The sequence below is a fragment of the Glarea lozoyensis genome, assembly GCF_000409485.1.
Source record: "Glarea lozoyensis ATCC 20868 chromosome Unknown GLAREA6, whole genome shotgun sequence".
Taxonomy (NCBI): Eukaryota; Fungi; Ascomycota; class Leotiomycetes; order Helotiales; family Helotiaceae; genus Glarea; species Glarea lozoyensis.
Window position 1 is genome coordinate 235760 of NW_007361001.1, and position 24614 is coordinate 260373.

General features: G+C 44.7%; 8 protein-coding genes across 8 annotated transcripts; 6 read left to right on the top strand and 2 right to left on the bottom strand.

The window, feature by feature from the left end:
* Window positions 1-2307: 2307 nt before the first annotated feature.
* GLAREA_02378 (uncharacterized protein) lies at window positions 2308-3380 on the top strand (the record flags this gene model as incomplete). Its single annotated transcript, XM_008087464.1, has 4 exons — window positions 2308-2820; window positions 2872-3093; window positions 3147-3257; window positions 3312-3380. 4 exons carry the CDS (start codon window positions 2308-2310, stop codon window positions 3378-3380), a joined length of 915 nt encoding a protein of 304 aa, XP_008085655.1.
* Window positions 3381-4401: 1021 nt separating this feature from the next.
* On the top strand, window positions 4402-9094 carry GLAREA_02379 (Ankyrin repeat-containing protein; the record flags this gene model as incomplete). Its single annotated transcript, XM_008087465.1, has 6 exons — window positions 4402-5130; window positions 5342-5582; window positions 5629-5946; window positions 6016-6040; window positions 6090-6695; window positions 6748-9094. The coding sequence occupies 6 exons, from the start codon at window positions 4402-4404 to the stop codon at window positions 9092-9094; spliced, it is 4266 nt and encodes a 1421-aa protein (XP_008085656.1).
* Window positions 9095-10668: 1574 nt separating this feature from the next.
* Window positions 10669-11716, top strand: GLAREA_02380 (GlcG-like protein; the record flags this gene model as incomplete). Its single annotated transcript, XM_008087466.1, has 2 exons — window positions 10669-11202; window positions 11252-11716. The coding sequence occupies 2 exons, from the start codon at window positions 10669-10671 to the stop codon at window positions 11714-11716; spliced, it is 999 nt and encodes a 332-aa protein (XP_008085657.1).
* A 429-nt stretch (window positions 11717-12145) lies between these two features.
* Window positions 12146-13002, top strand: GLAREA_02381 (uncharacterized protein; the record flags this gene model as incomplete). The annotated part of the gene is made up of 2 exons (XM_008087467.1): window positions 12146-12773; window positions 12833-13002. 2 exons carry the CDS (start codon window positions 12146-12148, stop codon window positions 13000-13002), a joined length of 798 nt encoding a protein of 265 aa, XP_008085658.1.
* Window positions 13003-13931: 929 nt separating this feature from the next.
* GLAREA_02382 (HET-containing protein) lies at window positions 13932-15548 on the top strand (the record flags this gene model as incomplete). The annotated part of the gene is made up of 1 exon (XM_008087468.1): window positions 13932-15548. The coding sequence occupies one exon, from the start codon at window positions 13932-13934 to the stop codon at window positions 15546-15548; it is 1617 nt and encodes a 538-aa protein (XP_008085659.1).
* Window positions 15549-16228: 680 nt separating this feature from the next.
* On the top strand, window positions 16229-17374 carry GLAREA_02383 (DNA ligase/mRNA capping enzyme, catalytic; the record flags this gene model as incomplete). The annotated part of the gene is made up of 1 exon (XM_008087469.1): window positions 16229-17374. One exon carries the CDS (start codon window positions 16229-16231, stop codon window positions 17372-17374), a length of 1146 nt encoding a protein of 381 aa, XP_008085660.1.
* Window positions 17375-17720: 346 nt separating this feature from the next.
* GLAREA_02384 (P-loop containing nucleoside triphosphate hydrolase) lies at window positions 17721-22564 on the bottom strand (the record flags this gene model as incomplete). The annotated part of the gene is made up of 5 exons (XM_008087470.1): window positions 17721-19571; window positions 19624-20533; window positions 20585-20882; window positions 20976-21651; window positions 21713-22564. The coding sequence occupies 5 exons, from the start codon at window positions 22562-22564 to the stop codon at window positions 17721-17723; spliced, it is 4587 nt and encodes a 1528-aa protein (XP_008085661.1).
* A 732-nt stretch (window positions 22565-23296) lies between these two features.
* GLAREA_02385 (Metalloproteases (zincins), catalytic) lies at window positions 23297-24169 on the bottom strand (the record flags this gene model as incomplete). The annotated part of the gene is made up of 1 exon (XM_008087471.1): window positions 23297-24169. One exon carries the CDS (start codon window positions 24167-24169, stop codon window positions 23297-23299), a length of 873 nt encoding a protein of 290 aa, XP_008085662.1.
* Window positions 24170-24614: the final 445 nt, after the last annotated feature.

The following is a 24614-nucleotide window of genomic DNA, read 5'->3' on the forward strand; positions in this document are numbered from 1 at the left end:
CTATAAAACCCGCTTCTTCCCACTTGATTTTCTCTCTCCAGAACAATAATCTAAACCCCTTCTCCAGCTTCAACTCAACAAGCAAAACCAGAACACCAGAATAATCAAAACAACAAAACCACAACCACCGCTCTACCCTCCAAATCCAAAATATCTGACCGCAAATCTGAACCCAGTGTCAAGTCCCAGCTCGATGAACAATTGAAGGAGGAGAAAGCAAAATATGATCAAATCCAACTCGACAAAAATAAAAACAACGCCAACATAACTGCTGCTTTGCGCGACCATAAGGGTACGGTTAAAGCTGGCAAGAAAGGAGGCGTTCCGAGTGATGCGCACGAAATGGCTGCACCTAGCATGAAATATGGTCATAAAAAGTAAATATTGAATGGTTTGGAATGTGTGGAATTGGAAGAGGATCTTGAAGTTTTGGGTGGAATGCGATTCAAGGGACGTGTTGGAGGCATTTTGGAGGATTTCTGGACATCGATCACGGGTTTGGGGATTTAGGGACGATTTCGGGGCTTTTTAGGTATAGATATCGGTGTTTTTCAGGATATAAAGGACTACTTGAGACATTTTGAATATATTAGGTTAGAGTTATATGGTTTTGGATAACTGTTAAGGAGTTCTCTGGCTTTGCTGGATGAGGATTGTATGAGTATTGTACGATTGGAAGGACATAGAAAAGATATATACTGATTTCGAACTTTCGAAAGATCAGGTTCTTTTGATGAGTTGTGAGGTCTCTTTGCGTTGGGCATCAGAGCTCGCTTATTGATTAGAGCTTTAAGAAGATTGCTCGCGGAGGTAAGAGAAAGTTCGCGAGCTAATAACTAAAAGAAAAAGTTTAGCATTGCGACATAGTACGTCTTCAACATACATGAGAGTTTTGAGGACTTCTTTATTCGGATTCTCGAAATACATAGTTGTTTTGCAGCACAGATCGTCGCTTGAGAAGGGGGAGGCAAGCGAGAAGTCACGAGATCATATCTTCTTAGGGACTAGCTTCTTCGGCCGAACCATTGGCTCGGTACTCCCTTGATTTATTTGTGGCGGCGGCAATCTTTTGCAAAAAAGCAATCAACGACAAGCGTTCCTATGCGACTTCCAAGTCTCTACCGTAACTGAAGATAAGAAACACATCTTTCATTCCCATCATGCCATCCAATCCACTCAAACCCTTTTTCGCTCTTATACCACGCAGAAATAGAGTTTCCTCACGACCCGATCAGACACAAGCTCGCAGAAACTAAGCCCAAAAGATCACAAGTCGCATCTCTGTGGAAACAGACCACGAAAGTGTCTCAAAGCTCTAGTCACCTTCTCCCATCCAACGAAATTTCTTTGTTGCAAATCGCGAAACGCATGCAGGATTGCGTCAATGAGGTGAGCATGATCAGAGGAGGGTCCGAACGTGCAGAAAAGGGGAGGATCCCCCGGCGTGTTGCATGATGGACATCACGAGGGTTTTGTTTTTTTGGCGAGGGATGGGATGTTTGTTTTTTGGTTTTGGAGTTCTACAGATAAGGTGAGGGAAAGCTTTTGGTATTGAGATGGACTGATTGTTGCGTAGGTATCGGGTGGACTGGATTGATGATTAATGGTGGTAGGTGAAGAGGCGATTTACCCCTTTTTTCGACTTTCGCGATTTCGCGTCGAACTGATAGCCGGGATAGGTTAGAAGCGCTGATTGTGTCAATCGTCCTTTTGTGCCCAGACTTCAGACTGGAACCAGAAAATGTCGAGTGTCTGTGGAGTCTGTGAGTGACATGAGGTTAGCCGTATCGCACCAGTTTTGGTAAGAGGTGGAGTGCGGCAGAAAGATTTGCGCCGCAACAACTCTCTTTACCTACCCGAAAACAACATCATCTTTTTGACGAACATCGTGGATGCGACGACCGAGTCTCCATCGGAAAAATGCTATTTCCTTTTAATATGAGTGGTGGGTGGATGAAGTTTATTGCCGGTCCCGGGTATCTGGTGAGAATGCTGACGCTCAGCCTCATCTCACCACATACGTCGCCAACGACACTTTTTGAGCTTCTCTTTCGAGATTATCCAATGGGTGGGCGACAAGAAATGCAGGTGAGTGAGATGGTCATAAATTCAGGGTAAGATTCGAGGAGCTCCATGTTCTCTCTCCACTTGAGCTGTGTCGACATCTGGAACTATTACCATGAGGTCGGGTATTGAAGATTTGTCTTCTCATTTAAAGGAGGTTTCTTTCTTTTTGTCTTCTATGAACGCTTCTTGCTCATCATATCTTTCAAACCATCATCGCCCACGATTTCTACTCCCAGCACGATGGAACCCTACCGCCATGAAGGTCATTTCTCAAACCCCCGAATAGAAATCTACTCACCTCACTCATCCGAGTCTCAATCTATTCCTCACGGCGCCGCACAAGGCTATTATGCCGACCCTGACCTACAAGAATCAAATCAAACACTCCTCTCTCAATCAGCACACCTTCCACCTTCAGATAACCAAGCATATACTCATATCTCCTCCACAAACCGTCTCCTCCCTCTTTCCCACGAAGAACCCACCTTCATTCGCAAACCACGCAACCAAATCTCCCATGTCATCCGCGTAACATGGCGCGTTCTCAGTCTCATCCTCAGTCTCACCATCATCGGATTCATCTCTCATATCCTCTACCTCCACGCCCGAAGCGAGCATGAGAAGTTCAAGTATTCAAGCGGGTTGGAATTACCAGCTTGGCCAGATGACAATAAACTGAAGTTATATCCGACCTATTTGTATCTTGCAGCTGCGATATTTGCTGCGGCAATAAATTTTATGGCTCTGATTCTGGTAATTTCTTGTTCCAAAAGAAGAAGATAACAACTTACTTACTAGTCCCAGGTCAAATTCAAAATTTTCATCAAACTCCGCCCGCTAATCTCGATCCCTTCTACCTTTCTAGCAAGTCTCCTCTGGTTAGGCGCGGTGGTTTATTTCAAGAGCTGGGATAACAAGAAAGATAATTCGGCATATGATATCTGGACTTGGACTTGCTCACATAAGAATTTTGAAGTTAGTTATGGGAACAAGGTCCTTGGATTTGGGAGAATTTGTGGGGAGATGGTATGTTTACCTTTTAGTCTTGGTGCTGTGGTCGTCTGCTGATGTGCGAGTAGACTTATGTTTACTATGCGGGAGTTTCGATTTTCAGTTTGGAGATCTTGAATCTTTTTGCGCAGGTTTGGAATTTAATTAATTCAAAGAGGAAAAGCGTTGCGCCAAAGAAGGTAAGATTACACATTATTTCCTCTCTTGCAATTCTTGACGCTAATTCCTTGAAGCAAAAACCGAGTGGCGGCATAGGCTGGAGTATGCGTATTGGCCGTGCTTTAGGGACTATGATTTCTTGATTATTGAAGACTTGTTCCCAATGAGAATATATACATGCCAATAGTCCGATTTAGATACCCCCACAATCGAGCTATCACATTCCACGCTTACCCCTTCCCGGACCGACCCGCAATCTTCACCTCCTTAGCTCGCGCTTTCTATACTATTTGTTGCATCTCGCAATTTTGTGTTACATTCGGTAGTTGCCTTAGTTCCTCCACCTTTAAACTCTAATCCTCTCCTCAATTTCCCATTTCTCCTCCCCTTCCTTTCCCTTTCTGACCTCGAATAAACCACATGCGCTCTCCTTTCTTCCGCATACAGAAATCACGTGATGTTTCAGATACCAGATCTAGATTGTGGTCGTGCGCGATCGATGGATCGTCCAAGATGCTTTTGTTGCATATCGCGAGAACCTGCATGAGATTGCAGATACGCAAGGTGGGTTCTTTTTGTGTTTGGGGAGATGGAAAGGGGTCTGGTGATGGATGGCGTTGGAGGGCTCACGTCAGATGACCGGTGCTTAGGTGGTGGTGAGTGAGGATGTTAATGTTGATGTGTAGTGTAAGACTTTGATTTTACGGATAGAATAATAAGTTGTTATAAGTGTTAAAAAAATAAAATGGAAATGAGAGAAAACTTGATTTCAGCTCCGTAAATAATTTCAGATTATTATTCAAGGCTGTTCATGTACTCCAATGAAGTATTCTGCCGCCTTTTACCGCCTAAATGAATTAATTGGACCAATCACATACTAGCGTCAGGCGGATCTACTTCTACAACGACAGTATTGGAGCGTTCAGCTCAATAAAAAACAAATCGCGAATTCGGTCATTAACGCTTTCGTCGCTTTGGTTGTTACACCAAACTGACTGGTCTCGAGTAAGCCACGTAGAATTAGTCGTGACGCTCTGGAGTGGTATCTCCACAGCCTCGCGACCACTACCAACATGACCTCTCATCCATCGATCGCGACACTCTCCACATCGACCTTCATTACATCCACAAACCTCTTTATCTGGGACACTTTCAAAGACTACCATGAATTTGGCGAAAGGAGATGAGACTGCCAGCGGCTTGCCAAACAGACCACGGTCGGCCAATCACGATCAGGCTTGCACCGAAGATCAAGGTGAGCGTGGTCGAGAACCCCCTCGCAGCACGCGTCTGAACGACTGGGCACGGAAACCATTCAAATCGCTTCTGGCAAGAATAGGGAAAGTGTCAAATTCACAGATCAAGCAGCAGGAACAGGCTGTTGACGCTGGCGTGGGAGCCTCGTCGGCTTCCAAGGTTCTGACTTCGCAGATTACACAGCATAAGCAGACGGTCAAATCTAGCGTAGGAGCCTCGTCGGCTTTCGTGGTTCCAACTTCACACAATAAGCAGCAGGAGCAGCTAGATAACTCTGGCGAGGGAGCCTTCTCGGCTTCCAAGGTTCCGGAGAAACAACTTCATAGTAGTGCCCGCTCCCGGAATTCAGGTGACGAAGGCTCGACCTCAAAAACGTGCTTAGAGGCTGCAATAGAACAGATTAATTTTAAGAGCCCAGGTTTACAACTTGCCAGTGATGACAATAACGCCAAGATCGCACAAAGAATATCTGAACAACTTAAATATCTGAAAAAGAGTCAAACTCGTACCAAAAACGTCGTTCAGAATACTATTCGATACATTCTAGTTTTTAAGGGCCTTGCGAATTCTTTTACAGCCTTTGATCCTACGAAAGGGTCTCGTATCGTCGTGGGTGGACTTTATGGGATATTAGAGGTAAGGAGAATGTTTCATGTTCTTGGAGCTTCGGTGTATCGATATAATGAATGTTATAGTATAAGGGTGCATCAAACATTCCATCGTGGACACTGGGGCTACCCGGTCTTGTAACGGTTGTTCATACACTCCAATATTCCTTTTAGATGCGTAATTTCACATATTTTTTGCTGAGATCTGAAGGACTTGTGATTAATATATGACTTCATAGACTATCCTGCAATCAACAAATTTGGATGAACAAAAAATCCAAGACATTGATACTGTAGCGTCCAAACTGGCCTACTGGGCAAACATCGAAAAGTTGTATTTGAATACCCAACAGAGCAAAGTGGCTAGCTACTTAGAGGAGCTACGCTGCAGTATAGTGGAACTTTATACAAAGTTCCTCAATATGGAGAGGCTGGTGCTGTTCAAGAAACGAAATAACGTTTTCGGCAAGCCAACCCACTGTGAAAACCAAGTGAACAGTGCTGACTTGACGTTGCCGCATTTCAGACCATCTTGGTGCGGTTGCCAAAGCACCCACGGAGGCACCCAACTGGGCCAAGTTGATTAATGAATTCAGAGTGTCCCAATCAAATTGCGAAACGAAACTTAGCATACTGAAAGATAGCCTTGGAAAGCGCAAAGACATACTCGAGTGGTTGTCCGCTGCCGATCCGCTATCGGAACACGAGAAAATCCTTCAGCGAACTCATGTAGCGGACAACTATCAACAATGTGGCGAATGGCTATTAGAAACCCAGGAATACGTAGATTGGGCTTCTGAAGACTATTCCAAAACAGATTCTGTTTTGTGGCTTCGAGGTACAGGTACAAATATCACGTTTCCTCAACTCTCTTTCCGGATTGCAGTAGTGACTGACTGACTAATGGTCGTAGTTGGAACTGGGAAAACAACAGTTCTGTGAGTGCAATAGCAAAATATCAGCATACTACTATTCTAATGAATACAGCGCACGCGTCATAAATTGGCATCTTGAAAGGTCATCACAATTTCTCGAGCATCGCTTTGCGTACGCCTACTGTTCCAGAGCGCAGGCGCTAGACAGCAAGACCTCTTATATTGCAATTCTTAGGTCCTTGCTTCGACAAGCCTCTTTTAACCAACTGACGGGTGAATGCCCTGATAACATAGTAGCATTTTTCAACGATAGAAGTCAGAGTGGAAAAGCAGCACCCTTAGAAATTGTGTCTCACATTTTGGAACAGCTCACAGCAATCCTACTAGCTGGTGTCAGACTTCGTGTGATGATTGATGCACTCGATGAGTGTGATGCGCCAATACTACTGTTAGAAGCCCTTGCCAAATTATATCAAGAAACGCCCAAGAACCTGGAGATACTGATGACCAGTCGACATGAAGTTATGGTTAAGGATATAGATACATTTGGCCACTGTCGAGAGATCAACCTGAACACTTTCTTAACTCGTGCGGACATGGAGAACTTTATCAATCTCGAAGTCAGAGGCCGAGAAAAACATTCTAGGCTGTTAAAAGGCGAACACCCAGATTTGGAAAACAGGCTGATTAAGGTTCTTGAGATGAAAGCTGGCGGAATGTGAGTGCCTGTGCTATTTGCCGATATTCTCCTATTAACAGATGTCATTTAGGTTCCGCTGGGTCCAGTTACAGTTGTCATTATTTCTGGCAAACAACAAACTTAATCACCCCAAGGATGTCGAGAAGAAACTGGCCTTATTAGAAGCCGGCTCCGTAGCCGGCGTAGAAGAGCTTAATCAGGCTTACGCCGATGTTTTTAAGCGGAATACACCACAAGGCGACATTGAAAAAGGCCATGCGGTCAAACTTTACAAAATCCTACTTTGCCGCAAGGATGGACTCACGGCAGCTGCATTAGCTGAAGCGTTGGCTTTTGATGAGAATGAAGCCGAGCATTGGATGTACGATGACATATGGGAGATGGCTGACATAGACAAGAAAGTTATGGACAGTACAGTGACCGGTGCATACGTTCTCGGTCTTTGTCGCGATTTTGTGACTGAATTTGACGATGATTCGTTGGATTTTGCACACATTTCGGTGAAGGATTACCTTCAGGGCGAAGGAACGGGAAGCCTGCCGGAAGATCAGTTCTCGACGGCACACTGCACACAGCAAATGGCCAAGCTTTGTTTGAGATATTTTATCACAAGGAACGAAGAACCGCCCATAGCACCAGCCGGATGGCGATCACCCACGCATAATTTTATGTTTTACGCGTGGGAGAGATTGGGAGAACACTGCTCTGAGCTGAGCAAAGAATTGCGTGTTGAGTCTGGAATTACCGCCGACCTTGTGAATTGGATGCAGGTTGCGAAGGGCCGCAACCCGTTTACCAACTTCCTAAAACTAGGTCGGTCACACATGGCCTCCTTATTGAATCATGTTCTTCAGTCAGACAGCAACAGTGCGATATTTGCCGCGTGTGCCTGGAATTTGGTCGAGGTCGTCGAGAGTTTGATCGTTACATACCCAGGGTATATTAACTTGCGGAATGTGCAGGATTCCACACCACTCTATCTAGCTTGCTGGTTGGGGAGGGCCCAAGTCGTCGAGTTGCTTCTTGATCTGGATTTGGCGGATGTAGAAGGAATAGGGACCAGCGGTTCTGCCCTCGACTGTTCCGCCTTGCATGGCGCCAGTGACCCGGCAATTGCCCAGCTGCTCTTGACGAAATACCCTGAATTAGTCCACAGTGTCGATTCATTAGGGCGCACACCACTATTTGAAACTCAGCACAGTTGGGAATGGGCGGCTTTATTAGTGAAAGTCTACCTCGAGAATGGCGCGAATGTTGATGCGACCGACAATGATGGGGAGACTGCCCTACATGTAAATCTAAGCAATCCCGAAGCAACGCGGGTGCTTGCCGAGAAGGCCAAGGCCGATGCTCGCGATAAACAGGGACGAACCCCACTTCACATAGCTGCCGAAAATGCACTGCTACCAGCGGTCCAGATCCTCACTCGCAGGACCACGGTCGATCTGGCGGATGATGGGGGCATGACCGCACTGCTTCATGCAGCAGCCAACGATATGGATGAAGATGGATATATCGAGACCATTGAGCACCTTCTAGGCTTCGGTGCATCGATATCGTCTACAAACAGTGAAGGCCAAGGTGTTGTACATTTAGCTGAAAATTCCCGAGTTGTTGAGTATTTCCTGCGCAGCGACGCCCATGCGCGCAATCCCAGGGATCAGCTAGATGCGAAGGATAAGGATGGGGACACCCCAATACTTCTGGCAGCACGCTTCACCATGGTCGCAAAGATGATGACCTTGATCGAAGCAGGGGCAGATGTAAAAGAAAAGAATAATGCTGGTCAAAATAGCCTTCATCTGATCATGGGAGATGCGAAAGTTAATTTTCCGTCAGATGCGTCGTATGCTTCCCATTTCTTGAAGCATGAATTGGAGATTGCAACAATTGTGCAGGCCTTGATTTCCCGAGGCTGCGATATAAAACACAAAGACAAAGATGGTAACCAACCAATTCACTACATCTTCGGTTCCGAAGCAAATTATAATGCCTCGTCCAATGACATTCTTGCTCGAATGCCTTTTGTAAAGTGCAAGCTAGCATGTCTTGTCGAAGCAGGCGTCTCAGTTACATGCCCGGACAAAGAAGATAAGACCTTCATCGATCATTTCCTGAGTTACCTAAAGCATCACGAACGACATATAATGGAAGAGCTTGATGCTCCTTTTAATCACGACTTCGTCACCGGACTTCCAAATTTGTTGTCATTTGTGGAACACTGTCTAAAGTTACAGGGCAGCTCAACTAGTACCTCGAGCGCCATGGGGGAAATTGGGCAGATTATCGAGCGACTGGAAGCAAGAAAACTAGAGCTTACAGTAGTTTCATCGGACGAATCAAGTGAAGTATTTTCATGGAACGATTCAGTTGAGTGGCCGAATGACTGGCCGAGGTATGATATCCACGTCCTTTAAATTGTTATACGATAAAAAAATCTTAGTATTCAATTAAAAGTCTTTAGAGCTGAGAAGCGTTGAAAGGTTAGGGTTTTATAGTACTGACAAAGTACTCAATCTTGCAAATCAAGAAGTTGCTTGAGCGAATATTAGATAGTAATACAGTAAAGGTTAAAGATTTAGAAGGGGCTTAACTTAAGGTTGTCTGATAGTACGTTTACAGGCAACAAGGTCGAGAGCTATGTGGCCGTATTCATTCGGTAATAGATTCATTACTACTACCGTAGGTCTGTTCACGGATTGCAAGTCCAACGTGACAAGTCCTTATGTTAGAATAACGATGTTCGGCCTAAAAGCTATATTTACTTAATTACTCCGAGTAAATATACTCTATTGCCTCTATCACAAAAGCCAAATATATTTGTTAAGGAAGGAGTAGTAGATTTTCGAGTTCTGGCAGTATAACACTTAGAGGGTGTCCCATTAGTCTCGCAACGCAATAGCGGTTTATTACGAGAATATAAAAAGATAAGGGGCATAGTGAGGAACACGTCCTGGTCCGAAACACATTCGAAGTGTACTCGATTCTCACACTCCTAGAATTTACCTAAACCGTTCCATGCAGCCCACCAGCGTCTGCACTAATAATTCTCTGTTCACTCCATAAGTTCTTGTATAGACCTTTACCACCACAACCTTTATTTAAACTTCAAAAGATATAGCATTGTCAACTGAGTCTAGGAGTATAGCCTGGCAGAGCTTTAATAACTAAAAGTAGTGCTGAGAGGCAGCCTTTTAATTTTCCGTTGCAGGAGTACGCAGAGAATTAGCGTAGACACAGGTGGCCCCTTTCAGTGTGATATGCGCCGCTACAAAGTGCTGCTTCAGAGTGACTTCAGATATCCGCTACTTCGTATGATAGACATTTAAGCAAGGAGGCCAGGTGTTCGTCTGATTTTTTTGATCGCGATTACGAAGCTTTCATGTTGATGTGCTGTCAACAGGGACCTAGCTGCTTGACAGCACTATATCTGACATGTTATATGCGACGACCTAGTAAGCAAATGCTGCACCTGTTTTCTTGTCGCTAAAATTGATTCGAGAATTTAGTAAGGAGAAGATGGTCAACGTAAGACAAGAAAGAAACAGATCCTAGCTGTTAATCTTTGCACAAGATATTTGTAGTCTTTGCTATAATTAAGGAGAGTATTAAAGTATGAAGGGTAATATATGTCGCATTAAAGGGGTCAAAAAACATAGCTGTCGGAAGCGAAGCTTTCAAGGATCATCGAAGGGTTTTTGTGCTCAGGTAAGGTCCCTTGATTGCATGTCCAGGGAACACTCCAGGATTTTACATCCACAGCCTCCTCATTACTCGCAATACTTCCTCGCTACACCGCACTCAACAGCAGATCCAACATTCTTCGTAGCAGAGACGGGTAGATCTTTGCATAAATCGTAAAAGCAAAAGGAGAGATTGGAATAGTAATAACTGAGCGTACTAATCTCTCGTGGCAATGAAGAAGCCACTCCCCCTTCGATGCCGCTTCCGAACTCTGGGACGTCGCGTGGAGAGATGATGTTAACTGGGAATGGCCTCATTCTGCGGACTGCGAAAGAAAAAGTATTCAATAGAATACCAATCTCTTCCCTTAGATACCGCGCCGATAACCCTTAGATCGCGGTCGCAGTCAACCTCACGACCGCGACTCGTCCGCCAATTCGCTGACACAGCAAACCCCACCTCCGAACACGGTGACGTTGAAAAAACGAACCGCGAAAAAGAAATCCTGTTCGCGCATTCAAATCATTCCAGCGAGCATAGAAATCCCGGATTCGAGTGGTCGCGCGACGATCAATTGTCTGTTATCTTGGAAATCTGGAGCGAGAAGGGAGATACACCTGTTTGGGAGAAATCTGAAGCCGCGATTAATTGGGGTCAAATTCCAAAATTGTCACCTCCGCCGCCGACGCCAGAAGGGAAGGGAAAGAGGACTAGGTGGATTGATCACGAGTATCCGGACCTTAAATCACCGGAAGTGGAATATTATCCAAAGATGTCGTCTTCCGGGAGAGGAAGGGAGAGTCCTATTACTCCTCGTTCAATTGAACCACCACCAACTGATGTATGTTCAATTCGCGATTCAAATTTTGCATGACTGACATACCAATTAGCTCGAATCGATATCGCAAATCGACTCTTCCCTCATATTCGAGCATTTCACAGCGGCAGATGCATGGGAACTCGGATCAGCGCTTCGAAATCGTCTCCTCCCCATTCCAACGCCGGTCGTCATCGACATCTCCCTCGCAAACCAGAATCAAATCCTATTCCACACATGTACACATTCCGGCGTGATGCCCGACAACGATAGCTGGGTTGCTCGAAAGCGGAAAACAGTGCTGCGATGGGGTGTCAGTACATGGTATATGCATTGCAAATTCGATGGCGACGAGGTTGCCTTCAAGGAGAAATACGGATTGGGAAATAGTGGCGGAGAGTACGCTATTCATGGTGGAGGCGTGCCGATCCGAGTTACCGGAGTAGAGGGCGTAGTCGCCGTTGTGGTCGTTAGCGGCTTGAAACAGCATGAGGATCATGGAGTTATTGTTGAGGTAATTCGAGAACTTTACTATTAGGGGAAAGGGATGTGCATATAAGGTGGAGTTTTGATATTTTTGGTACGTCAAACGTATATATGGAGGAGCATTTATAGAGGACTGGATGATGCATTGATTTTGGATAGATTTAGACTTTTCGACAATATGCAGATATTGCAAATATGCGACCTTCCCATTTAAAATCTGCATTCCAGTCTTCGCCAGGCTGTAGCTAAGTAGCAGCAATTTCCGTTAATACACCGATTCTCCTAGTCGTGCCTTCCATCCGAGCAGCAGACTTGCCGTCAGCAGCATTCACCAGGGTTTTTTATTCTGCTTTCTCGTTGAACAGCACTCCCTTTATCTGCGGCACTCACAGCTTTCGGTATATCTAGTTTGGATTTCAATATATCTTTTACTCTCGTTACTTTTTATTTGCTTTGATCACGACAGTCCGTCGAAGCGGCCATGAGGACTCTGCACCATTTCTTGAACGCTTTGCTCTGGTGTTTCGTGTTTGCGGCACCGAGTCGAAAACAGCATGCCCACGAGTCGATTGAACCAGGACGCAAATGCGATCCTAAAACGTACATGCCAGGCACATATAATCTTCCCTCGGAAACTCAATTCGCCGTTGAAGTCATCGCTGCATCCGCCTCCGAGAAACCGCTTTTCAAGAAACCGCAATATCTTTCGCTCGAGAATAAAATCAGCCCAAACGATCCAGCGTTCGACTATATAGCGAATCCGCTTCAGCATATGAAGTCGTCCCAAGGCATCGCTACCTTCCAGTTCGAGACTAACGGAACCTTGACAGCGGATGGATTTATCTGCGGGCTTGTTTGGGAGAATTGGAGTGATGAGACTTCTCGAATTCTGTCCTGTCCGGCACTTGCTGCATTGAATCCTCAAAAGTCAGATTGGGTCGTCCGCTCTGCGTGTGTCGACAATATCGAGAAGCTTCTTTTATTACCTTCTAAGGACGATGGACATGATCGAGATGACAAAAGTGTCTGGCTTGTCAGTATCGAATTTGGTTCGCTCCTCGAGCGTAAGCCACGGATCCATTATGCGAAGCTTAGCAAGAGCAAGAATGGTAAATTGATCTCAATCTCAACATAGTTTCATGAAAGCTAACTGTCTTCACCACTTCAGAAGCGCCTGTTATGCTCATTATCAATCCTCGCCAGCTGCCTGATGTCTTAGTGACGTTACCAATTGAAAACGAGGCGGTGCGGCCAATTCAGATGAAGCATGGCGTTGGATATCAGCTTCTATGTGCTCTATTGAAGTCTAAAAAAGGATGGGAGTCGAAGCTCTGTTGATTATTTTTCGTGCTAGTTGAAAAGGCACTGTCCTCGACAAGCAAACATTCGTACAACTTTTGATTCTGCTTCTAAAGGAACTCACGACATGGAAACAATCTAGACACCAACACTAGGAAGATGAAACAACTGCACTCTCCACGACAGGGATACAGTAGATACCGACACTGGGAAGATAAAACAGCTATCAAAGTTTGATAGGAGATGCATTGCACAAGCGAAGTAGCGTACTCCCAAAAGAGTACTTTTAGTGTTATTTTGCCCCTTGATGGCGAGTCTGATACTTAGGTAGGTATTTGGTGTTTATTTAATAAAACTCTGGCAACCCGATTATTAAGGTATGAGGCTTCTCTAAGTCACATGACCATTATACTCTACCTCTCAGCTCCCACAAAACAAACAACTCCGCTCCATCCAGGTCTGGAGGACTATTTTTTGATCCTCCGCCATTGTTTGTCGTTGTGTGATTTTCGCTACTGCTTCAACATGGCCACTTGCTACATTGAATTCTCAACGCAATAGTTTGTGACTTCCAGCTTGCTCGCTGGAGGCTGGAGCCTGGCGCGTCAGCCTTTGAATCTCACTTCGACTTTTCACTCCGACGACAGAGACCTTCTGTCGAGTTCTCAGGAACGGAAATACGACGAGCTTAATTTTCAGCCTCTGGAAACCCGTCTTTTGTCTTCAAATTCGACATTGAAATATACGCAAGTCTTCAGCTAGAGTCGTGGCAAAGACCCAGGTGTACATCGCTTGCAACAGAGCCGACCATGCGTCTCATACATGTTCACACTCGACAACTGTCTGAGTTTTATGGCTCAAACATCCCAAGATACTCAATTCTGTCCCATTGTTGGGGCTCAGAAGAAGTCACTTATCTGGAGATTTCGACATCTGTGTCGTTTCCATCCTCACAGAAGCTAGCGTATATGGAAAAGGTTGGGTACGCAAAGATTGATTCTGCATGTATCCAAACTGCAAAAGACGGTCTTGAGTGGCTGTGGGTTGACACTTGTTGTATCGACAAAAGTAACAGTGCTGAGCTCAGCGAAGCTATCAACTCGATGTACAAGTGGTACGAAAACTCCGTGGTATGTTATGCCTTACTGGAAGACGACGCTAGCATAAGAAGTACGGCCGCCAACGTGTGGTATAATTTTCACCATGACAGATGGTTTAGTCGTGGTTGGACATTGCAAGAACTCATCGCGCCAACGACGGTCCGATTCTTCGATAAAAACTGGTCTTACCTCACTAGTAAAGCGAACGCCACATCCTCAAGCCGTCTCGAGGAACTGACTGGAATTCCAGCTGATGTCATAGTCGATCCAAGCTTAATCCAGTTTTACGGAGTTGCCGCCAAAATGTCATGGGCATCAGGCAGAAAGACGACAAGAATTGAAGACACAGCGTATTCGCTTATGGGGCTCTTTAAAGTCAACATGCCACTCTTGTATGGAGAGGGAAAGAGTGCATTCATCAGACTTCAAGAAGAGATATTGAAAGACTCGGATGATCATTCTATATTTGCTTGGGATTTCCAAGATGGACACGAACGCGAGATGTTCCGCTTTCGTGGAGTCCTAGCTGACGACCCCTCGAGATTTGCGGCGAGCGCATTCATTGCGCCAGGTTCTCGTAGGTCAGAAGATGGCTTGACACTATCTGCGAGACCATACTCGATGACCAACAAAGGCTTACGAATTCATTTGAGGAAAGTCTTCAGCAAGAAACTAGACTGTTTTGTTGCTTTACTGGACTGCAAAAGTGGGAAAACCATCCAAAATAGAAGTTCTCATATAGTCATGATTTTAGATCAGGCTCCTCTGTCCCCAGCCGGTACGTTTCTTCGTGGGACTACAAGGTACTTGCAAGAAAATTTTGCGCAACAGGAACTGAAGGCCCCGGACGGGCCATCTGAAATCTATATCCTTAAAAATTTCCAGATCAGAACTCAGGTACAAGACGTTCGTGGTCTTTATGACCATTACGAGACTTGTCTCATTCGATCCGAATCGATGCTGAAATCAGGATATGTAATCGAACCAAGTTGCCTTCCCTCTGGCGCAGACTGGCATGATAGGTATCAAATGATACATTTTCCCCACCGCATACAAAGTTTGTTGGCCAGGAGGATCATAGCCGTTGGCTTCCACAATGTAGACAGAGGCTCCGATTGCTCGTTGTTGCTATCTGTTCCTCGACGAATCGGCGATGAGTGTGTACGGATTCTGGATCACAAAATCGACCAAGCTGCAAACTCCGGTTCACTCGGACATGTATACGAAAGAGAATTTTTACCTGCGAAGAAATGGCCGCTTGGGGACGATACTTATTGTTACAGTAAAATAAACAATCAATTCTTTACTGCCAGGGTCATAAAAGACGAGGTTATGGGTCGAAAGATTATTATTGTGGATATTGGCGTTTCCGATAAAGGTTACACGGAGTTTGACAGTGAGGGGGCTGCGGTAGATTTATCTGTTGACCGTCAAATCGTTCTGCAAGGATTTATCGAGAATCGTGAGAAGGGATGGGTATTTTAGATTGGCCACTGACTTTTGAAGGCTGTACACTGCCATTTCTAAAGGATGATGTTCGTTGGGCAACATAAGGTTGCCAACAGAAAGGGGGCTTAGCGAACTCAGCCTAACAAGCAGCGACACACTGATCTATCGGCATAAGGGCTCGTAGGTGACTCCTCATATCTGAAAATGCATCTAAGAAACGTTATCGTCCGCCAGGAGTCTTCCATTCGTCGAAGATTCTTTCAAGTTTCGCTTTGCTCGACAATCATCTCGGGTTGAACATACTCGACGATGACCACGTTTTCATCAATAATTTCTCACAGTCACCACCTAGCTTGATCTCCTGAAGAAGACAAAAATATTTAAAGCTCCTTCTTGATCGGTATCGTGAGTTGGATCTTACCGGGCAAGCCTAAGAATTAGCGTAACTTGATTGAGTCACTCGCCGCTTCCCTAAATGGAGTGACCAGAAGTCAAAACCAAGTCGGAACCCACCGTCCACAAGATTTCCTTTTGGTTTTGGTCCTGAGTATTGATTGAGGACGCTCATTCTCAGAACTTGAATACCTTTCGTAATTTTGGTTGTTATTCGGGCATAAGATTCATATTATACTTCCTCCTAGGGACCGGAATTCAAAACTTCGGGTCTATTATCCAACTGATCAGAATCTCCAAATTGACCGAACTTTGTTTCCAGTATGGCGGTCGAAATTACAGAGCCAACGGCAGACTTCAATATAGAAGTTGGGGAGGAGTCAGCCCCACACGAACCTAGCACATTGTTTCCTAAGATTGGGGGTAACATGAATGAATTCGTTCAGAATTATCACTTTCACACCAAACATATCAGTACAGTTGGACACAATGCACTCATAGACACGAAAGCCAACACTATAGTGCCACTCATTGGCACCGTTAAACTCCACGGAACACATGCCGATCTTGTAGTTTACTCCAACGACAAAATTCTCATACAAAGTCGAAACCTACAAGAACTCACGGCTGAACACGATAATCTTGACACGTACAAAATGTTAGCACCTCTCCGTCCTGAAATCCTGAAATTGCGCGATCGCTATCACGCGCGATTCAAAGAGTTGAATCCAACCACGCCGATTGAAGATTCTCATCCGACGATCATTGCAGGCGAATGGGTTGGTCCAAAAATTCAAAAACGCGTCGCACTAGCTCAATTGGAAAAAAGAGTTTTCGTGATACTGTGTGTCTCGATAAACAACAAGTGGCTATCGGATATGCCATATCAAGATATCCACGACGAGGAAAACGGATTCTATAATGTCTCAAAGGGCGGCTTCTATCACAACTACATCGACATTAACGACCATGAAGGTTCCAAGAAGAGACTTCAAATACCCACACTGGAGGTTGAGAAGGAGTGCCCGTTCACGAAAACCTTCAACATATCCGGAATGGGCGAGGGAATCGTCTGGAAAACCTACCATCCCCTTGGCGCTGACGCAAAATTCTGGATCAAAACCAAGGGTCATCTTCATCGCGTCACAGACCACGATAAAATCACAGAACATGATGCGAAGCAATCGCAAAAAGAGAAAGTGGGATCGTTTGTAGAAGCAACAGTTACGGAAAATAGATTGGTGCAAGGATGGGATTACATGGCGGAAATGGGTCATGTGAGAGATAAGATGGGAGTACAAGTGTTTATTGGTTGGGTTTATGGGGATATCATGGAGGAGGAGAGAAGTCTTCTTGCGGAAATGGAGTTAGTTGAGTTTGATGTGAGGAATAGAATTGGGGGTGCAGCGGCGAGGTGGTACCTGGAGAAATTGAAGACTTGGAATGCTGGTGAAGAGGAGGGTTTATGAGCTTTGGGGAGCTTTCTGGTTCTTGTAATTTGACATTGGGAGATTGTGTACTAACTATCGAGCGAGCGGGAAGCCCAAATATCCATTACTTTCAGCTATTCAGATAGGCTTTGAGGAATCGCGTTTATAATGTTATATGCCTTCCGTGAGACCCAGATGACTACCAAGGTTTTGAGTACAGTAAGCGAGAGAATAAGGAGCGGGCCGTACCTCGTGACTGCATGAAGTCGCGAAATGCAACAAAGTCAGCAAATCGGACGAAAAAGGAAAGAAGTGTGGAGAATGAATGTTGGAAAAGTTGGAAAGCCAAACTTTCTCGTTGTGTGATGTTACACGCAGCCACACTTCAGTCCTCAGTTTCCTCCTCGCTTGCCTCCATCCACTCACCCAACTTCTTCTCAACATCCTCCAGCCAATGCTTAAACCCAATTTTTTCATCTCCAATACTCAGAATCCCATCTTTAACTCCTTTCCAGCCTTCAATAGGCCCTTTTATGTACTCGTGATTCATCCCGCATACCCTTTTCCAGTATGTGCTCTCGGCTCCGTTGTTTTGTGCCATGCGCTTTTCGTAGCAGGCTTGACAGAGGTCGATGTCTGGACATGTGAGACACATGTATAGAGGACCGTCTGTCCAGTCGTCATGGGGAGCTTCGTCACAGCTGCCGTTGCATTCGAGCCAGAAACTTCCGTCGAGGTCTTGGGGTTCGGGGTCTGCTTCGAGCGTGTTGGTCACTTCTTGTTCATCTTGCGCGAGCGATTCATGAGTGATAGAAGAGTCTTCGGTCAGCGTTGGTTTTTGTTCGTCAAGTTTTTCTGGTTCGTCTCCGATCGTGTGGTTATTTTCATTATTTCCGCGCACTTCGCTCGTCGTTTCTTGATTTAGCACCGGATTGGGTTCGCCTCCGGTTGTGTGGCGTTCCTCACTATCCTCGGAACCTTCGCTCTTCCTATCTTGATTCAGCTCCGGATTAAGTACAGAAAAAATCATGCTATAAGCAATACTCGCGTCTCGCTCGAGACCAACTATAAATAGTGACTTGGCAAGTAACTTCAAAGCGTATTGATCGTTAGTCGTCACCGTGTCTCGGAGTGCCTCGATACAGATTTCAACTGCCACGCGAAGCAAGTCTTTTGCCGATGAAAGATCGTTTATTTCAATATAAGCACCTGCTAGTTGAATACTAGGCGAGATGCTGTAAAGATCCTTGACTTTGGGTCCGCGGTTGAAGATATTTTGCATATCTTTAACTAAAAGCCTTTTAACCCATTGCACCGCGGTAATCCGAAGCTGATTATTGGCAATCAGGAGAAGCAGTTGAGTAGAAACCCTACGATTCTCGCGCCAAATATCACCAGAGCCGCGATTATCAATAATTTCCTGAAGTTGATCGTAGGCGGTTTCATCGTCCTGCAGCGCATAATAAGCTGCTTTCGAATATTGAAAGCGTATCAACACCTCACGTTGGTCATCGTCGTCATTGTCGTCGTCAAGAACTTTGAGAGCTTTCCTGTAGCATTTTTGGATACCATCAAGCTGTTTGGAAAATATGACCGCCTTCATGAACCTTTTATTTTGACCCTTGTCATATTCTGCATCGGCGCAAAGCCATAGACCAAATTCTTTTGGCGACCAGCTAGTAACCGTCGATACCAGAGCCGACCACTCCTTCTCCTCTTCGAGGACTTCGCATATTCTGTTAAGCGTATACGTTCCGTATTCGCCATCATCCAGCTCGTAGTCCGCATCTACTACAAGCTTTCGTGCTTGTGAGTACGCTTCGATCACGTCGTTTCCAACTGATCGATATGGATGGTGAAGATAATCCCCAAGGACTCTGTATACGTCGTATAAGTTCTTGTTGTAGAACATTTTGTTATCTGGTTCACTAGTGTTGAACATTTCGATCGAGTGAAGGTCTCGTGCATTCTTGGCCGATGTTACAGCTGCCTGATATTCTCCAGCATCTTGCTGAGCATTTGCTAAACTCACATACGTATAAAATCTACTCAAGTCGGTAGTAGCCATGCTCAAAGCTATCTCGAAATATTCAGAACCTTGTTGTAGATCCTGGGTAATCATCCTTCCAATAGCACGATTTGCATTTTCGGTTTTCTCGACTTCTGGGAAGAAATCGGCGACTTTTACGACACAATCTGTTGTAAACTTTTCGTCGTCGCCAAGATCTAGTCCAGTCTAGGTGAGAGTTAGCGAAATTGAATACGATGGAAGACGTGTATAATATTACTGAGGTCAATGCTTTGCGCGCTAGCACAAATGCCTCTTCCGCTTCTTCTGCATCGACCTTGGAGAACCAGTGTTGGACATGCTCTTTTGCCAAATGTAATAGGAGATTGGTAGGATTCTCAGTTATCTCTTTTGCCCATTTATGTGTATTGGATTTTAGACCTGGAAGTTTATCGTATAGTCGAAGCCACGTCATAATCCCGTTGAACCCTCTCGCCTGCAGAATTGATTGAGCTTTACTCGTGGTCCGAACTTCGACGGCTGTCCCTTCTGAAGCATCTGAACAAGATTCTTCAGCCTCATCTTCTGCGACATCTGTAATGTCCGAGTAGATTTCTTCTTTCCAGCCCTCAAGTGCATTAGAGGTACATTCAACATTGGTGAAAAGGTCGTGTAATGCTTCAACCATAACCACTGCCTGAGCTTTCGTTGGGAACGCACCTGGCGAGAAGGAAACAACGTCGTCACTAGGAATTTCTATTTCAAGAAAGTGATCTATCAAGTAAGTAGCACAGTAACTCTCGAGAGTCCTCGTTTTTTCATAGTCTGCCGCTGTTGGTGACATTGAGATAATTCTCATGATGGTGACACAGATATCGAATTTCGCTACGTATGGATGCTCTACAAGACCCGAGTGACTGTTTTTGGTAGTCCACTGGTCGTCGCGAAAGATTTCCGCGTAGGCTTTTGTTCGAAAACCGACAGTCTGACGATCATCCGCTTCGTTAACCATCAAAGTGTCACTTGTTCCTACATTGCTGCTGTTTGGGTTGCTGTCGTCGCTTCGACTGCTGCCACGGCTAGAAATCGACTCACTCTCGCTATTATCGTCATAATCTTCACTGCTCAGATCGTCTTGGCTGTCATCATCAGATTCAGAATCGTCATCTTCATCAATGATCTCAAGAACGCTGCAAGTAATGTTAGTCTTTGTCACAAACCGAGAGCGAATGGGAACTGACTTTGCGCATACGAGCTCGACGTTCTGACGTAAATCAAAGTTCTCATATATTCTCTTGAAAGCAACCAGAGCTTTTAGCTGAGTAACGGAAAGACCTGCATAGTTCTGAGCTATCCAATAGAATAGTAACTTGTTCGCCGCCGATTCCTTTTTATTTTGGGTTGAGCGGGAAATTTGTTTTAGCGATTGTTCCAGGGCGGATTTATAACCTTCAGGTAAGTTTTGGAGAGCTACTGGAATATCTTCCGGCTGATTGATGTCTTCTATAATCTCGAGTTGAAGTTTAACAAGACCGAAACCTATAAGCCATCAGTTTTAGAAGATGACAAAATGTAAGAAAGAATACTGGATGGTGTTTCTGTGTGGCTAGAGGCAATAACTTGGGCACGAACCTCCGTCATTTCGCATAAACTTCTCACTTATGCTCTCTTTTACATGATCACTCAACTTTCGCAGTGCTTTACTCTTCTTGATTTGACTCTCCACGTACAACTTCATATCGTCCTTCATATTTTCGATTGTAACTTCAATTGTTGGCACATCCTCGTCGCCGATTTGACGATAAATGGCATGCTTGGATGGTTGACCCACGAGTAAGATTCGAATCTTGAGTCTTTGCTGTTGAATTTCTTCGAGCATGGTCAATAAGGTTTTCTGATCGGCTTCTTCCATCCTATCAATACCAACAAAGACCATATATAACTTGCGCGAGGAGCTTTGCATGTAATGAGTGGCTATAAAATCCTTCCAAAGGGAATATGCTTCAAGTACTTCTGGAGGAGAGGAGACCTTATCGGCTATGGTGGCCGCAATTGCTTTGCTGTAGATCGCATCATGATCGGCGATTTGCACGATAACATTACACAATGCTATTTGCAAACTCTGGTCCGTAACCTTTGCAGAAGTTGAGGAGAAGAAAAACCATCCTAGCGAGATTTTTCTATACCGTTCAGAGATTTCTGACAGCTGTTGAATAGCTGAATAGGCGAGATACGACTTCCCCGTACCGGGCCCTCCAAACATCCACAAGAACTGACTTGTCTCGGTATCCCAGTTTTCACTTGACCACTAGTAAAGGAATAAGCTAAAAACAGTTTCGAGATTATATGTTAGCGAAGAATCAACTCACATCACTGTAGACTTCTTCCTCCAGAATCCATGTAGCTGTATTTGGAACAATAGCTCGTCTTCTTTCTTGTAGTTCGGTATCCTCAATTATGAATTGCCCGAAATAGTCTTTGATTCGACGGCCAGGTGGAGTATTCTCTTCGGTACCTTTACGAATGGCTTTAATATCGTCATGCATCGGCTTCAGGACTGTCAATTCTTCTCTTATGATGTTCGTGTTTCGGTGAGTGCCGTACTGAACAACTATATCAAGGTCTTTCACTGCTTTCTCCAGTTTCTCATGTGCCTCTTTCAGCTTGATATCTTTCGAAAAAGCAAGACGAATCCCTCTTCCAAATCTACCTTGCTTAATGTAAAGAGTCGTTATACCGCACAAAATAAGAGTCGCGGCAAATATTTGCTTGACCTTTGTTTCGATTTGCGCGAGGCGAAATTGTGGCAGGCCATCATCTAATACACTCAAAGCACTCAAATACGTGCCAATATCTTCGAGGATACCAACCAGATCGTCGAATCCATTGCGAACACGACTGGCGGCGCTAACAAGAAAGTTGATTGCGGTAAACGCGACTGCACAAGGGGGCCATATATTTCCGGTTGCAGCTCCCATAGCCGTAGAGACTGTCGCAACAGGTTGGAGAGCATTTGCGATGACAGTTCTTATCTTGTCCCACTTTCCGTCATTATGTCGAAAGTCAGTGAAATCGGTCAACTTCTTTTCTGTATAGTGCAGCACATCTTCTATTGATTTTGCCTGTAACAAAGGATTTCCATTCAGCTTTTCCCCTGTCGTGGCCTCATACTCGAAAACTGCACTGCGCATCAGGGCTCCGAAGCTCGAATTTGATGCCATGGACACAAACTAGCCCTGATTATACCGGTGAACGCCAGAAAGTAACACTTGAACGAGATGTTCAAATACTGAATCGTGTACTAATATTCAAGCTTTCAACTGTGTGTTGGCGGGGAAGAGTGGCATTTTTATCAGCGCCAACTCGCGTCACCTGATTGGCTAGATAGTGGCCGAGATTATCGGGGAGCAGTACTGGGGTGCAAGCAATATTAAGATGTAAAAAGTACCCTGACACAAAAAGTAATTTATTCGAGGATTGTTGACTACAAACAGCTTGAAATCATGCTTGATCGTGGTTGATTTGGAGTTGCTTGCAACATCACGGAATCATCACGGTCTCCGCCATCAGAGCCAGTCTTCTAACGCTGCCGTTTTGATAGTTGAAAATTCATGATCGAGTTTAGTTCTAAATTTAGAATCTGTAGGATGTTATTTGGAGTGGTTACTTAGGGTAATAAGGTGCTTAAATATAGATGTAAAAGTAACGAACACGATTGAATATTGTAAACAGTAGGAGGTAGTAATAGTATAAAAAAACAATGCTTTTTATGGGATAGTTTAGTGTGATTTTGAAAAGTGGAGCCCAATTGCCTCCGATCCGGAAACATTCAATTAATATAAGCTTATGACAGCAAGTTCCCTCCTAGGAGTCCTGCTTTTGTCTCAAGATTTGAGAGCAGACTCCAATTTCTGAGTAGGTCTTGGCTCTGAAGTAGGTCCAAGTTGTACCAACTAAGAAGGATCCGTAACCAAACCAAATGCTTGCTGGATGTAAATATTTAGTGCATCGAGAGTATAAGAATCCGAGTTTGCAAACGCCAATTCTGTTCCTTTCTCTCGAGCTAGCTTGATTGAATCCTCCACACCATACGCATAGTCTATTATTGGTTTCGATGCCACTGCTTTCCAGTGGTAGATTTCGTGTAGCATAAATACACCAGCATTCGACTCAAAATTGGTTATGAATTGCTGCTCTTCCTTGTCGTCTTTGTATCTGGAAATCTGCTCTCCTAGTGTCTCAGTGTCGAACCACTGGGGACAAAAAACAACATGTTGGATATTTATGACGTGATCCTCGTCTTGTCCAAAGTCTTGGTCCTCCAAGTACCAGGTCCTGGCCCCCAGTAATGCATCTGTATCTTCTCCTTCCTCGTCGGAACAACGATCTTCGGTAGGATGATCATTGCACCACCAAACGAAATTTTCGCTGTCCTCTTGTATTCCTCCAAACAGCCTTGCGAGGCCTTCAAAGTTATCTTGGATAGCCTTTGACCGCATCTCCCGAAGAGGAGTATCCCTCAGATTCCATTCTTTGCCAAACCACGTTTCGTGTACAGCACTATGATCGAACCGGCCATCGTTTCCAGTTTGTGCTTCCGCAAGTAACTTTGCCTCATCCCAAGCAGTCTTAATTCTTGTTCTTTCTCCATCTGTGCATCTTGTATCTAAGTATGTTCTCGGGAAAACGTTGGGCATCAAAAGTCGTTCCATTCCAGGGATTCCTTTTCCAGGCATTTGTCGCTTTTCAATCTCAGACGTGGATACCGAAGAATCTACCGTAGCAAAAACAAGGCAAATCGCTACGAATAAAAATGAGAAATGCATATTGTCTGATAGAAAAGGTTCTTATTGCCAACAATATTTCCCTCAAGGTTTCAGGGAATCTGCGTTATGGATGAAAAGAAAGCATGTTTTGCCAGCATTCGTTTATACCAATTTGGATAGACACTCGCAACGGCTACAACTCGCCGAGATCTGAGGTATGACTTCCTTGAGACTGGAAATTGATAAACGAGTTCGAAAAGCGTGTAATTAGCCGAGAAATCAGAAGGGATAACAAACGAGTGTGGCTACGAGAGTTAAGTCAAGAGTCTGTTGTTAGTGGTATCCGTAGCAGGTTAGGCAAATTAAGTCAGCCCTCAATAAGTAACCTGTCATAATATTGTTACCACAAGAAGGTACCATATTTGCGAGAAGAGACAAAACTAGTTCTATCCGAGGAAAAGATCATCTCTCTCGAAGCGACTTTCCTCATTTTGTCGCTACCTAA